The following is a 16070-nucleotide window of genomic DNA, read 5'->3' on the forward strand; positions in this document are numbered from 1 at the left end:
TGCGTGTGCACTGGACTTGCCCTCTAGCTTCTCCTGGACCCCTGCTGGAGGATGGAGGCCACACGGAGCCGACGTCCGCTGTCCCAGTTGGGGTCATCTTAGCTGCGTGCGTGTCAATCTGGCATCTGACCATAGAGACATGAGCTGAAATCAGCCACACCTGACTCAAACCAGAACTATCCAGCTGAGCACAGCCTAACTTGCCAAACTCTCAGGAATTTGAGCTAAATAAATTCCACAAATGGTGGTTGTCTTAAGCTACCAGGATTTGAGATGGTTAGCAAAAGGTAATTGATACTCTCACAAGTAATTCTATTTTGTAAAAAAAAAGAAGAAATGTAACAAAACAGAAACAGAGTCATAGAACAAACAGGTGATCTTCAGAGAGTTGGGGTTGAAGGAGATTCAGCTTTCTTATAAATTTCTTTTTTCTTTAGGAGATTTTAGTAGGCTTATTTTTATTATTGGCCAATGAAAAGACTTAAGACACAGGCTACAGAGAAAACAAGAAGTATGAGATTGACAACCTGAGAAGGATTAGAATGGAATCTAAACATGTTGTGACTTAAGTGGACAGCCGTACCCTTAAAAGGAAAGGTAAGTATGCCTTTGACTGTAAAAGAAACACAGATTGAGCGTCCGATCCCAGTTTCCTAAGGATATCACCTTCCGTAGGTGATCAGTCAGTAGCCTGGAAGTCTGGGTGTTATCTGCCCACGTGGAAAGAGTCCTTTGGCTACTGTCCTTGACCACAGCCTAGCGTCCAGGGAGCCACAGCAGCACTCCGGGGAGAAGGGCAGACCTTTGCTGTTGGGCTGGACGTGCTCACCTGTGGGCACTTCCGGTTTACTTGGGTTTTCTGCCCTCCGACGAGCATATTGCCACAAATCTGAGTTCTTTACTTGCTCCACCAAAAGGAGAAGCTGTGGGTCCTCCCTGAGTCGCTGGATTGTTGCCGTGGTTGTCATCCTGTTTGTCTACACCGGTTTCATCACTACTGTAGCTGGTGTGCATCTTTCATTTTCCTGCCTCTTGCAGATGCTTTTTTTAGTGTAGTCCAGTCATAACTTCCATACTAGAAACGTTCGTTTGTTTGTTTTTTTCCCAACTTGCTTTCCTTATTTATTCATTAATTTGTATTTCTTTCTTTCTTTTTCTTTCTTTAATGGAGGTACTGGGGATTGAACCCAGGACCTCTATGCGTGCTAAGCACACGCTCTACCGCTGGGCTACCCCCCCCCCCCCCCAGGTGTGTTCTTACTCCCTGTGAATCTGTGCTTTTCGCTCCTCTGTCAGTTGGTGTTTATTAGGGGCTTCTTATCTGATGAAATGCCCTTCTTTTCTCAGAGGAACTATAATCCAGTGGTTAACAGAACGGCTTCCCCGCCGCGCTCTCTAGACCTGAATTCCAGTCCTAGCGTACCCTCCGTGGGAGCTCAGGCAAATTTTTACCTTTTCAAAGACTTGGATATGTTACTTGTAAAAGTGGGGAAATAATAGTACATACTTCATTTTGTGAAGATCATACAAGTTAATTTCTGTTTGGTATTAGAACAGTGCCTGGCATGTCAACAAATGTGAGCTATCACTGCTTTCGAGGTTTTTTCTTATAATGCGCCGAGGTCATCGCTGGCATCAGCTGGTACTCATATTCTCCCAGGTGTATTGCTTGGGTTACTTCCGTGAACTCTTTTTTAACTAACGGGATTTTTTATGCTTCCCACCAAGCTCTCTGTAGCAGTCTAAATCTTTGTGTATGTGTCCTTTTGAAAAAATAAAGTATTTCATTTTTTGATCAATCCTTGAAGTATTTCCAACTTTGGAAACTATTAATACAGTCTATCTTCTTCATTAATTTCAAGGGCACATGAAAAACTCTTAGTGCCATCCAACGTGTGTGTGACTCATCTTTCTTCATTTAATGTAAGAGTTCTGTTGTAACTATGGTCTTTTAATGAATTATTTTACATTTATATGCTCTTTAATTATGGTCAAATATAATTTGGTCATCAAAAAAGAAATGATGGTTTAAAAGAACTAGGTGTTACTAAATGTGCTAAAAATACTCATTTTGTAATTTTAATTTTTTGTTTTCTTAGGATTTTATAAATTATGCCCTTTAGAAAAATATATACATCAAAATCCCCATATTGTATCTGTAGTTATTTGATGCTATGTACATAAAATATGACACTTTCCTTGGTCCAAAATTTCACTAACCAGAATTCTGTTATGGGCACTTCAACACAGCTTGAGGAAAATGGCACAATATGATCTTGTGGTGCCTTCTGAATCATCAGAAAGATTAAATTATGCTTCATATATATATTCGTTTTCACTGTGTTTCTTTGAAAACTCTCAATCTTTACTCATGAGTCATTGAACTAATTTCTTTGACCTGTTTATCTGAAGTCTTATTGCATTGCTTCAGTTCATGAACTTCAAACATTACTCTTGGTTGGTTTTTTACTTCCAAATAACTTCTGTGATCCTGCTGGCACTACTATTAGAGGCATTTTGGTCTCATTTGCGTGACTTCAGTATAAGAACATTTGTGCAAAAGAAACTATTTTCCTGCACGGTAATAACATCAATGATGGTGACTGTTCCTACAGCACAGCGTACACCGGAATGGCCAATGATAGCTTTCAAAGTTTCTTAAAATAATTTGCCTAATTTTATTTTTATGACCCCCTCATTGAGGATGGGGCGAAGAAAGAACAGAATTGTGCTTAGGGATAAATTTCAAGTGTTGACGTACAGTGTCAGGAGTGGCGGGTGTGGCAGACACCTAAAGGTCCAGTGAAAGATCTGCATAATGAGTCCAACTCAACCTGTAAGAACTTCTTGTTAGGGATCGGTCTATGAAGCACCCATTCTTGTCATCCACTCCTTTCTCTAGCCTTTTCCCACTGTGTTTACCAATGTCGACCTCCTGCAAACTCAGTCTTGCTTAGTTTTTGTGTTGACCTGAGCAGTCATACAGGACATCCGCTCCTCTAATTTGTAGGGCTGAAATGAATTTTGCTGCTCAAAGACTTGGTATCTCCAGCACAAGTTATTTGCCATGTCTATGAATTTTGAAGTTCTTTACCCTGTCTTCATAATACACTCCCCCCTCACACCAATATACCCATTTTCATCCGTTTCATGTGATTAGGGTTCTGGCCCAGTTTTTCTGCCCTTAAGTCTGGCTCTGGTTTCTCGTTGAGTTTTAGATCCTGTGCTGGAAACTGCTCAATTGGCACTCAGTCTTCTCCTTTCCAATCCCCTCCTTTGGCTGTTCTCTGTACCTGAAAACATGTTATCAAGACTCTCAGTATTATTACTTGTCTGATTTCAAATATGACCAGTGGCTTGAACATTCTCTGGCTGAGTCCTGCTGAGTCCTGCTGACTCCGGATTTTGATTTCCTCAGAGACTGATAATATTTTCAATCATGGCTATGTTAGACGTGCTTTCTGGACATTGTATAATTGATTCCTCATTCTCATTCCTGTGCTATAATGCTCTCAAAAGAGAGGTTAGCTTTTGCCATTGTAATCCTTTAATTTCTAGTACTGACTTATGTACTCTTGCCAGTTTGGGTAGTGTGGAACAATAGGAAGAATGCAAACTCTGAAATCATAAAGGCCTATTGTCAAAATATGCACAGGATGACGATTCAAATAGTGCAAAAGTGTTCATGATGGAAAGCAGGTCTCTCACACCATCCTTCCCTACCCTAGCCCTATAGTCCTATCGTGCAGAGGTGAATTGTTTTAGCTGTGGGTTTTTTGTTTTGTTTGTTTTTTTTTTTTGTCTTTTGTTTTTTACTTTCTGGTGATTCCTCCCCTCCCCCCATGAATCTAAATAACACTAGTATCTCCATTTCTGAATATTATAATCTGGTACTCCTTGCTCCCCTAATTCTTTTTCATTTTCTATTTTCACCTTCTTTCACATTTTGATAATTAAATGGTGATTATTATTATTACCTTTAGTTATTAATTGATTGGTTACTTTTGTACCTCTAAATAATATTTTTGTTCATTTATTTTTTGTGTTGTATCTCTACTGAAATGAAAATGGTTGCTCCTACACTCCCCTCACCTTTCTTTTCACTTGTACTTCGTACCTTTTGTCAGCCACACTTTTGATTTTACCTCGTCAAGTTTGTTAACCTTTATGAGTTCCTGTGTTTTGTACAGAGGCTGACTCAAGGCAAAAACTTCTAGATGATCATGAGTCTCTTGGGTCAAAGGATGGGCTAAGATTATGTTTGCTTCTCTGGGTCCCATGTCTCAATTCTGATTTGTTTAAAAGAGATGGCTCCTATCACTAAGGTCAAATGGAGTCTGTTTGCTTAGATTCCAGAAGTTAGTTTAACTAAAGCCACATTTTGATTTGCTTCCTGAATCGGACTCTACTTATTCATATAGCTTCTTTTCCTGGTATTGCTAATTCCTTTTTCTTGGATAATTTGTTTCTGTTAAACTCTTGTTTTTCAGCTCTTCCAATTAGCCTGTCTATTACATGATGCTCAGTTTTAATCTGGTTTTCTCAGAGCCTTCCTCTGCTCCTCGGTACTGGACTCATGGTTCTCTGCACCTGTTTGCAGAGCTCATCTATGGACGTCCCTTCCTGGCTCTCCTGGTTTAGATCTTTTTTGTTTTTTTTTAATACTGTTGTCTTTTTGTTGTTATTACAGTAGGTATAATTCTGTATACAAACTTAGGTGCGCAATTAATACCACATTCTTTTCCAAATGTTAAAATTTTATTAATTTTTAAAAAGATTGAGATATCATTTATTTATGGCATTATGTAAGTTTCACATGTACAACATTATATTTCAACTTCTGTATACACTACAGCATCCTCACCACTAAAAGTTTAGTTTCCAGCCGGTAACATAAAGATGACCCCCCTTACCTATTTTACCCTTCCCCTCTGGTAACCACTACCCTCTTTTCTGTATCTATGTGTTTGTTTTTGTTTGGTTTGGTTTCTTTCTTTGTTTAACATATGAGTGAAATCATACAGTATTTGTCTCTCTCCATTTCACTTACTTCATTTAGCGTGACACCTCAAGATCCATCAGTGTTGTCACAAATGGCAAGATTTCATTTTTTACATCTTAGTAGTATTCCATTATATATACACATTTTTAAAATTTTTCTTTTTTTTAAATTGAAGTATAGTCAGTTTACTGTGTTGTGTCAATTTCTGGTGTACAATATAATGTTTCAGTCATACATCTACATACATATATTCGTTTTCATATTCTTTTTCATTATAGGTTACAAGATAATGAATATAGCTCTCTGTGCTATACAATATAAACGTATTATTTATCTATTTCATATATAGTAGTTAGTATCTGCAAATCTCGATCTCCCAATTTATCCGTCCACTACGTCTTTCCCCCCTGGGAACCGTAAGTTTGTTTTCTATGTCTGTGAGTCTGTTTGTTTTACAAATAAGTTCTTTTGTGTCTTTTTTTTTTTTTCTAGATTCCACATATAAGTGATATCATATGATATTTGTCTTTCTCTTTTTGGCTTACTTCACTTAGAATGACGATCTCTAGGTCCATCCATGTTGCTGCAAATAGCATTATTTTATTCTTTTTTTTATGGCTGAGGAGCATTCCATTGTATATATATACCACAACTTCTTTATCCAGTCATCTGTCGATGGACATTTGGGATGTTTCCATGTCTTGGCTATTGTATATAGTGTTGCTATGAACATTGGGGTGCATGTATCTTGTCAAATTAGAGTTCTCTCTGGATATATGCTGGATCATATGGTAAGTCTATTTTCAGCTTTTTAAGGAACCTTCGTATTGTTTTCCATAACGTCAGCACCAAACTGCAATCCCAACAACAGTGTAGGAGGGTTCCCTTTTCTCCACACCCTCTCCAACATCTATCACTTGTGGACTTTTCTGGCCATTCTGACTGGTGTGAGGTGACACTTCACTGTAGTTTTGATTTGTGTTTCTCTGATAGTCAGTGATATATAGCATTTTTTCATATACCTATTGGCCATTTGTATGTCTTCATTGGTGAATTACTTGTTTAGGTCTTCTGTCCATTTTTGGATTGGGTTGTTTATTTTTTTGTTTTTAAGTTGTATGAGCTGTTTATATATTCTGGAAATTAAGCCTTTGTCAGTCATATCATTTGCAAATATTTTCTCCCATTCTGTAGGTTGTCTTTTCGTTTTTGTCTTGGTTTCCTTTGCTATGCAAACCTGCTTACAAGTTTAATTAGGTCCCATTTGTTTATTTTTGCTTTTATTTCTGTTGCCTGGGTAGACTGCCCTAGGAGAACATTGCTAAGATTTTTGTCAGAAAATGTTTTACCTATATTTTCTCCTAAAAGGTTTATAGTGTCTTGTCTTATGCTTAAGCCTTTAAACTATTTTGAGTTTGGTTTTGTGTATGGGGTGAGAGGGGTGTTCTGTGCTGAGCCCCGGGGGGATAGCTGGTTAAGAAGTGTTTCACTGTTTGCTACAGTCCTTGACCTCAAGCTCCACTGGCCACCAAAGCCAGGCAATAGAGGAGTGTATCCCGTGGGTGAAGTGATAAAGTCTTGGTGCCAGATGTGTGTTCAAGCTTGTTCTAGAAAGACAGTGGTGACTCAGATGGCACCTGCTGGTCTCCCTGGGCTCTGAGGAGGATAGAAGTCTGTCCCAGATGTGTGCTCAATTAAAAGCCTGACCCTCAGGCAGCAGCTCTTAAAGTTTGCCAATAGGCCTCTTTCTGGGAAGGAATGGGAGATAAGCATTTCTGTCTCTTGCTTCTGTGTTGGCTTTGGTGGGGTGGGGAGTAGCGCACAGTTGATTGAGAACTCTTTCTTTGTCTGCTGCAGTCCTGAGGGACCCATAAATGCAAACCTCGGTGACCACTAGAGACGAGCAGTCAAAGGTTGTATCCTTTGGATGGCAGCCACGAAAATCAGGGAGCCAGATGTGTGCGCAAGCTCCTTCCAGGAGATGCTGGCAACCTGGACTGGGGCAACTTCACATTCCCTCTTCCTTTGCCTTAACAAGTTTATTTTCTCCCATCGGAAGATTTGGGGATTTAAGCAACAGCTCCACCACCTTTTCCTCAACTCCTCAACAAAAGTTCTGTGTCTTTACAAACATTGCTGTGTAGATTTAAAGCTTTTGCTTATTGCTCACATTGTCTTTTGTCATTTTTCATACAACTTATTCAGTTCCGAGAACTTTCTAGGGCAGGTTTACCTTAAGAACGTAACTGCCTTTGAAAATTCAGTTCTCAGGGGAGGGTACAGCTCAGTGGTAGAGTGCATGCTTATTATGCATGACGTCCTATGTTCAATCCCTAATGCCTCCATTATAGAAAAAAAAAAGAAGAAAATATAATATTCAGGAAAAGAAAACCTTGAGGAAAATTCTGTTTTTTATTGGATTCAATTATTATTCTTTTAGGGCACTGCTAAATTTTTTGTTTGAACGACTAAAAACAAATTAAGAAATTTTACATGACACATTGGTCTGGTTACCTCAACGTACTTGTGAAAATTTCTACTGTTTCTGAGTGTTGCTTTCTCAATTTCCCTTTTCCTTTGCTCCAAACCAGAGTGAATCAAAGGAAACCTCAGTCTTTGAAAAGACTTCTTCTTTTCAGTTGTCTTTTATACGGGAACGTTCTAGTCTTACCAGAATAGGTAAGGTTAATGTTCAACCTCAAGAATTTCTAAATGTATGTATGTTTTATTCACAGAAATATACCCTGTGGAAAAAATATAAACAGCTGCTCAGGCTACTGGTTCTCCCAACTACTGGACCATAAGAGATTTAGCACACAATGGGGCAAGAAGAACCACAAAATAATCGTGAGTACTTTTTCCCCTTTCAAGTTTAACGAGGGCATACTTGATTATGACAAATATTTTAAAATATGAATTGATGACAGTTGTAGTTGTGAAGATTGAAGATGATGGGGAAAAAGAGGTTGAGGGATGTGAAAATGATTTTGGTAAAGAGGAAGGACTTAGATTCATTCATTTGGAGTACCAGTAACTTGTTTATGAAATGTAAATTGGGGCAAGAGAGGAGAGAACGTCTGTAAAAATAAGATGAAAAAAAAGAAAGTTGGGAAGATTCTTTTTAAGGGAAGAGGGAGAAGAAAGATACAGAAAACACATTGGCTGAGGCAGCAGTGTGTCTGAGGCTCTTACTTCATCTTCGTTTATGTTTTACTTAAGTGATACAAATGAATTTGTATTACAAGAACATTAAAAAATAGCTTTGAGAAATATATAGAATGAATGCAGAAATATGTAATTTAAAAATTAATGTTTCACTTCATCGCATTACGCCACCCAAATTTCATTGACATCATGATGTACAATGGTGCTGAAAACCACCTTTTTGTGTAACAATATGCTTGGAGATTTTTTTTTGCCAGTACATACACATATAGTTGATTATCTTAATTGCTGTATAGACTTGCATCATGTGGATTCACCATAATTTAGAATCTCTGTTCTTGATGGTACGTATCCAACTATTAGATTCCAGGGATTTTTTTCTATTTCCAAAATTACTGCAATGAATATTCTTTTTATAAATAAGTTATTTCTATAGGGTGGATATCTAGAATTGAAATTATGGCAAGTGTAATGCATTTAAAATTTGATAACTGGGGGGAGAGTATAGCTCAGTGGAAGGGTGTGTGCCTAGCACTGGGTTCAATTTCCAGTACTTCCACCAGAAATAAATGAATAAAAACATAATTACCCCCCGAAAAAACCCCAAAATAAAAACAAAAACCAAAAAAAAAGAATAAAACAAATGCAGTACTTTAAAAAAAAATTGATAAGTGCTTCTAACTTGATCTGTCTAAAAAGCTTTCTAATTTACTATTCAGCAGTGACATTTATTTCCTTACTGAGTGTTTCCCTCTGTCTCACCAATACTATGTATTTTCAATTTACTTTAAAAATTCTGATATATGAAAAATCATACCATAATAATATTTTGGTTTACATTTCTCTGAGCACGCTTCTTGTTTGTTTGTTTAATGGATTTTTAAAATAATTTCAGCAAGTTAGATTTTCAGCAAATTTCCTGCTCAAATGTTTTGCTCAGTTTTCAAATTGTTTTTTGAAATTCTTTATACAGTCTGGATATTAATATTGTGACAAGATTTTTCTTTCATATATTCCTTGTGTTTTAACATTATTTGTGTTATTTGGAAGTTTTGATTTCTATGTCCCCAAATTATCAATATTTTGTGATTGGGGGTTTTGAGTCTTGGTTATAAAAAGCCTGTCCTTATTCAAAAAATCAAAAAAGTTGTTTACGTTCTTCTTATTTCTTCCTTATTCATCGGTGAGCTCTGAAATTGATTTATTTAGGAAAAATCTTTAAGCTCTCCTCCAGATCTGAAATATTTTGGACAATCCATCCTTAGTTTGCTCCTTGGTAGAATTTACTTCCCTGGTTCTGGTAGCTAAGAACGAGACAGGCTAGTTCTCTTGTTTTTGTACAGGAGGAGGCGGCCAGCACCCCCGGCTGATCCCTTGGGCCATGGCTACTGTTCTCATCTCACTTCTAAGTGCCTGTTTTATTGCAAATTGTGTGGGTAAGTTATTAGCAAAAGTGGAACTCTCCTTGAATTATTTACCCGAGCAACTTTTATAAAGTTGCTCTGAATCTTTTGTTATCTTGATTTTCTCCCACATATCAATCTGTAATGATTTAAAATTCAGGGTCTTGGATTTAAAATTCAGAGCTACATGCTTGACCTTCTGTTCTTTTATGATGCTGCTTTGTATCAGGCAATGAAAGATGGAATTTAGACCCTTTTCAATACATGTGAAGGTTGGTGACCGTTATTAAGTGGTAAAAGTGAAGCAGAGCACAAAGGACTTTAAAAGCCATGGCATGGTTGCCTTTAAGAGAAAGGGCGGGAGTTGCGTTTGGGCTCCGACAGCCACCTGGGGTGTTGGCAACACTGTGTTTCCTGAGCCCATCATTTTTACCCGGAATACTCGCTTTACAATAACTTGATAAACTGTACACTTATGTTTTTCACTTCTTTAGATTTGGTTATATTCCAAAGTAAAAATATTTAAAAGATAAATAAATGTGTCAGGCTCATAGAACTTTGCAAGACTATCCCAGTATTCGCCAAAAATCTCCACTCTAACACAAATTCTGATGGGAAAAGATGCTTAAAAGCACACGCACATGAAGGTTTGCAAAACTACCCCCACAAAGCACAGAATGGACCATGTGATGTGAAAAATATTAATCTTCAACAATTCCTCTCAACCAATACATCTGGAATGGGGACAAAGGAGCTGCGAGGGAAGAACAGAGAACGTGGGGGCTTTACTAGGGCAAGAGCAAGTTTAGAACAGTTGGCCCCGTTTCCCTAATTGAGTCATTTTATAGGGAAAAAAAATTAAGTTTTCTTCCTCCTCGACAGTGACTTATCACAACATTCTACGCTGTGAGAGAGTCTCGGGGGTGTTCAAGCCACCAAAGTGCTACCCAAGGCTGACATGTGTCGCAGGGAAATCAGCACTGAAAGTTACAGGTAACAAGGAGCAAAAGAGAGTTTCTTTCTTATTTCCATTTCCATTCACATTCATAATCTGATTTAAAATAATTTGTTAATAAGCCCGAGAGATTAAAATAACGTAAGATGAGAATCTGGCATGAGAGTGAACACCAGTAAATTGAGACAGAATTCTTCCTCGTGGTATAATCAGTGGAATGATTAACTGGAGAACAGAACACATTTACGGGCCCTTTTTGGCATCAGAAACATAGCATCAATTCCATTTTCTTTTCAGTCAGATATAGCATAAGGACTGTTTCCTCTGAGAATGTATAGCTTTGCCAAAATGTCTGTATCTCCTTTATTATTCTGGAGTTTGTAAAGGCTCGTTTGGGAGAATGAGGGGAAGTGCACGAGAGTTTTAGCAGGTTCTTTGCCTCCGTCAGACAAGATGTCCTGCAAGAGGCTTTATTATGGAAACACTTTAAATGTGATTGTAAATGGATGTAAGGACTGAAAAATGACCATGCCTTCTGAGAGAACAGCCTGTAATTTTCTCACAGTCGCTATGTGATTCAGATACTTTTGTCTAGAAGATATTCAGAAATGTAATTTTCGGGATTTTTTAAGGGTGGGCAGAGTGATTTCAGTAATCCTGGTTTTATCCTCATAAATGTTAATCGGACGTGAGGCAGTGGAATAGTTATGCAATGTGCTACAGATGATGTGCTCCTGTGCAACTATTTTTATTTCGATTCTCACAGGAGAGGGAGCCTGGCATTGCTGCCCTGCTGGCTGGCGAGCCTTCCAGTCCAGCTGCTACGTTCCACTTACCGACAACAAGACATGGGCTCAGAGCGAAAGGAACTGTATAGGGTTGGGGGCTCACCTGGCCACCATCAGCACAGAAGCTGAGCAGGTCTGCTGGGAGGCGCACATCAGTTTCTCTGCTGGTTTGAATCTCTTTGCAGAGAAGGAGGAATTTCTCTGCTCTGCTGTGCCTGTGTGCCTTTGCTTCATCTATTCCATCCACCTGGAAAGACCTTCCTTCCTCTCTCACTTCTCTTCTTATGGCCAACCTATTCTGGTCTTCCATGATTAGATTCATGTGTTATTTCCTCCGGAAAACTACCCGACCATCCTCCCTACCCCATCCGCCCTGTTCTAATTTGGAGCCCCTCCCGGGGTGCTCTGTGCATCGTGGGAGCGTGGCCCTTGCTCCAGCGTGTGCAATCGTCCTTTCGCTACTCCAGCTCTTCCAACGACTCCTCCTCTGTGGAGGGCTGGAGCCACACCTCACTCATCTTTGCATCTCCAATGGCCTGCACGGTGCTAGACACACTGCATAGATCTTAATAAATGTTCAGTGGTAAGTAAATAAATGAATGATTCATCAGGACTGATATGGCTTCTCAGGATAAAACACAGGAAAAATAATTCAAGTGTATGGTTGTCATTCTAAAAAAAAAATCGCAAGGTAAATTCAATTCTGAACTGAAACTTATTTCCTCATGTAATATATTTCCATGTCCGTGCCAGGACTCAGATTTCACTCCTTTCTTGGTTAGCAGGGTTTCCTGGATTCCGTGTTCATGGCTTTGTGACCTACAGGTTCACCAACTCTTTGAATAAAAAAGAATTTAATGAAATACACGGTTAATGAAGGCAATTTTAAAAACAAAAGTTCCTAAAAATCCAACCCTGTTAAGCACTGGGCTAAGTGACTTGAAAGCTGAGCTCAATCTTGCACAGCAATTCTGTGAAGCTGTGGCGTTGTCCCTTTTGGAGCTGAGAAAACTGGGGTTTGGTGAAATTAAAGCACTGATTAATAGTACACGATGAATGTCAGAAGCAGATTTGAAAACAGACCTGGTGCCAACGCACTGGTGCTTAACGAGTAATTTATTTGATCTCTTTCCTCTTTTTCTAACATAACAGCTTTCCCGTGGTAAATACAAATATACTTATAATAATTCACATTTTTATACAGAACTTTATTACTCAGTTTTTGGATAAACGGTTTTCCTATTTCCTGGGACTCACAGATGAGAACCTTGAAGGCCAGTGGCATTGGGTGGACAAGACACCGTTCAACCCACAGATGGTGTGAGTATACAGACTGGGGTGAAGGAGCTTTATAGGCAAAGGTGAGAAGACAGCAAGGGGAATTCATCCTGGGGGGAGCACACCCACATAAGGAAGCCTGCTCAGAACAGAGCACTGTGTGCTGAGTGGCCGCCACACCAGGATGCAGCTCGAAACTGTTCCCCAGGAGCACTTTCCTTGCTTTGCCCTCTGCCCTGTTTTACACACACACACACAATTTTTTTCATTCCAGATTCTGGCATGAAGGTGAACCCAGCAACTCTCAGAGAGAAGACTGTGTTGTCCTTGTTAATGACCAAGACAAATGGGCCTGGAAAGTTGTTGCTTGTAACGTTGAGACAAGTAGGATTTGCAAGATACCTGGAAAGGATTCAGCTAGAAACCTGTGAAGGAGTCCTTGTGATGAGGACAGGAAAGAAGAACCAGTTAGTCTAGGGCAGGATGTTCGTGTGTCACTGGAACGGAGACAACATTCTGGGTCATAGAACATTTGCAGCCGTGATGGCCGTATTTATTTTTGTTTAATTCATTCAAGATAATGTGTTTTTGTGTAAGTAATCATTTTTTAGATCATTTTTTTCTACAAGGATCAGTTTTATCAACTTTGCTTTCTTGAGAGTATTTCAAGGTATTTACTTTTCAATTGGCGTGCAATGATTACGTACCTAAGAGGGTTTGAATGGTGCAGTCGCCAAGTCATTGTTTCCTCTGCCCCCGTTCTCTGCTCTTAAAATTCAAAGGTGGACTATTTCAAGTGGTAGTGGTGTACCGTTTTTTTTTTAAACCCAAATATCACAAACCCTTTAAAGGTTTTAAACATTTTTATTGTTTGATGCTTCATTTCAGACTTTTTAGTAGTATCAGTCATTAGATTGACAACCCATGAGCAAAATACTTTCGGAACAGCAGGATAGTATAGTTGGAATTATGGTATGGCTCAGGTAAAAAACAAAATCTATTTGCCTTTCAAAAAATGTACCTCTTATTCTACTCTAAATGTCTTCCCAGAGCAGGGGGTCTCAAGCTGACAATTTCCTTTTGAGTGGAAAAGTTCCTTACAGGCCACCGTAGCTCCTCCTGTTGTATAGCTGAGGGAATGAAACCCTTGGGAAGCCAAAGGGCTCTCCTTCTCTCAGCTAGTTCATGATAGAAACAGGATTATGGCTTAGATGTATCTTGCATAGCAGGTGAAATGTATTCACTTTGACATTAGGGGAAAGTCACTGGGGGTGACATGGCCTCTTGGCCAATAGATAGATAATAGCTCTTATTTATTCATGTAACATCATATTAGTGTTTCTATACTTTTAATTGGAATCAGAAAAAAAAATTTCAACCCATTTAGGTGAATTGTTAGCATGTTTCTTTAGAGCTATAAAGCTATGGTTTAAACTAGCAAGGAAGTCCTTTTCACAAACTGAAGTTATGCTTTTGTGATGTATGTGGTGTTAATTGTGATGCAGTCACATCCAACATCAACAAAATATGGTGGTTCTTTCTTAAAATTTTCAGTTTGCTGATGTTTCCTGCATCTAAGCTAAAAAAAATTGCGAGTGACAACTTTTTAACCTAACTTCCTTACCACTGTCTTCAAAAAACAATACTGATTTTTTATAAATTAGTGATTTTCTGAGTTTGGAATATTAACGTTTGATTGGTTGTGTGTGTGTGTGTATGTATTTAAAGCAGTACCAAGTGACTTTGTGTTTGCCATAAATTACACAGCACAAATCTATAAAACTTGTTGAAATAAATTTATGTAAATGATAGTAGGCTTTGTATAGCTAATATTACCCATTTTTAGTTTGTATAAACTGTATTTAGGTAAAGGTTCAGTTGTCAATAAAATGTGGCCTCTTTGTGACTTTATACACCTGTGTCTACATCCATACTTCTAGCCTATTTCTCCCAATGTTGACCATTTTTCATTCCCTCCAGTGGCTACCGCCACAGACCAAACTACCATCTCTCCTACCTGCATTATTGCAACAGCCTTCTGGCTGGTCTCCCTGCGTCCACCCTTGCTCCTTTTCAGTCTATTCTCAACTCTCATGGCACCTCTACCATTCTTCCAGTTTCTTTACGACAGCTGAAGTAGCACCAAGTGCCTTTAATGGAGGGACTGGGGGTCAAACCCAGGACCTCATGCATGCTAAGCATGTGCTCTACCACTGAGCTATATACCTTCCCGTCAGAGGGATGAGAATTTTACGAGTGAGAGAGAGAGAGAGGGAGATTCTTGTTTTTTATGACCATGGAGAAATTATCAAATTATCTAAAATGGAAAAAAACATTTTAGTATAAACTGTATTTGGAAACTATTAGATAGAAGTAGAACCTACACTGTTTAGAAACATGGAACTCAACAGAAGAAACATCTGAAGAGTTGAGTATGGTTGCCTCTTGGACACGGGCATCAGGAGTTAGCCAAAAATAGCTATTTCCAGTTATAACCCTTGTAGAAGATTTTGGTTTTTTAAGCAATGTACATGTATGCACATAGTATGTGAGTTTATTGATTAATTAATCATATTAACATTTAGAAAGAGATGCTTAAGCATCACTTAATAAAATCAATAAATTAGTGTAAAACATTTAACAAACAAGGAGTAAAAGGAATTTTCTGCAGAGGGTCCACCCCACACCTACAGCAACCATTAAAAACTTAATGGTAAATCACCAGAAGTGTTTTCTTTAAAGTCCAGAGCAAAGCAAGGATGCTCACTGTAGCCGCGTCTATGTAGCAGTATATTGGTAGTCCCAGCTAGCTTAGAATAATCAGAAGAACTGGAAAGAAAAAACCCAAACCGTCACTATTTGTAGACCACACCTACCCAAAAGAAATGTAATACAAATAAACAAATGTGAGCCAGAATAAACAAGTGACGCCTAATTAAATGTATAAGTTTTTGTGCAGCAAAGGAAACTATAAACAAAATGAAAAGACAACCTATGGAATGGAGAAAATATTTGCAAGTGATGTGACTGACAAAGTCTTAATTTCCAGAATATACAAACACCTCATACAATTCAATAGCAAAAACAAACAAACAAACAAACAAACAACCCAATCAAGGAAGGGCAGAAGACCTAAACAAATATTTCTCCAATGGAGACATACAAACAGCGAACAGACACCTGAAAAAATGCTCAGTATCACTAATTATCAGAGAAATGCAAATCAAAACTACATTGACGTGTCTATCACCTCACACCAGTCAGAATGGCCATCATTAAAAAAAAAATCCACAAAGGTTAAATGCTGGAGAGGGTGTGGAGAAAATCAACCCTCCTATGCTGTTGGTGGGATTGCAATTTGGTGCAGCCATTATGGAAAACAGTAGGGAGATTCCTCAAAAAACTAAAAACAGACTTACTATATGATCCAGCAATCCCACTTCTGGGCATATATCCAGAGAAAACTCTAATTTGAAAAG

At 38.5% G+C, this 16070-nt stretch overlaps 1 protein-coding gene across 1 annotated transcript; it reads left to right on the top strand.

Moving 5' to 3' along the window:
- The first annotated feature begins 401 nt into the window (after nucleotides 1–401).
- Nucleotides 402–14502, top strand: LOC102531595 (C-type lectin domain family 4 member D). Its single transcript, XM_072954778.1, has 7 exons — nucleotides 402–597; nucleotides 7738–7849; nucleotides 9511–9603; nucleotides 10453–10563; nucleotides 11292–11446; nucleotides 12518–12633; nucleotides 12866–14502. The coding sequence occupies exons 2-7, from the start codon at nucleotides 7822–7824 to the stop codon at nucleotides 13020–13022; spliced, it is 660 nt and encodes a 219-aa protein (XP_072810879.1). The 5' UTR covers nucleotides 402–597; nucleotides 7738–7821; the 3' UTR covers nucleotides 13023–14502.
- Nucleotides 14503–16070: the final 1568 nt, after the last annotated feature.

The sequence above is a fragment of the Vicugna pacos genome, chromosome 34 (assembly GCF_048564905.1).
Source record: "Vicugna pacos chromosome 34, VicPac4, whole genome shotgun sequence".
NCBI lineage: Eukaryota > Metazoa > Chordata > Mammalia > Artiodactyla > Camelidae > Vicugna > Vicugna pacos.

Bases quoted from the DNA above. Each gene is read 5' to 3' on its own strand.
- LOC102531595 (XM_072954778.1), top strand. From the start codon at position 7,822: ATGGGGCAAGAAGAACCACAAAATAATC. The intron at 7,850-9,510 runs GTGAGTACTTTT...GTTTTTGTACAG, and splicing joins AGAAGAACCACAAAATAATC to GAGGAGGCGGCCAGCACCCC. The intron at 11,447-12,517 runs GTCTGCTGGGAG...ATTTTTATACAG, and splicing joins TCAGCACAGAAGCTGAGCAG to AACTTTATTACTCAGTTTTT.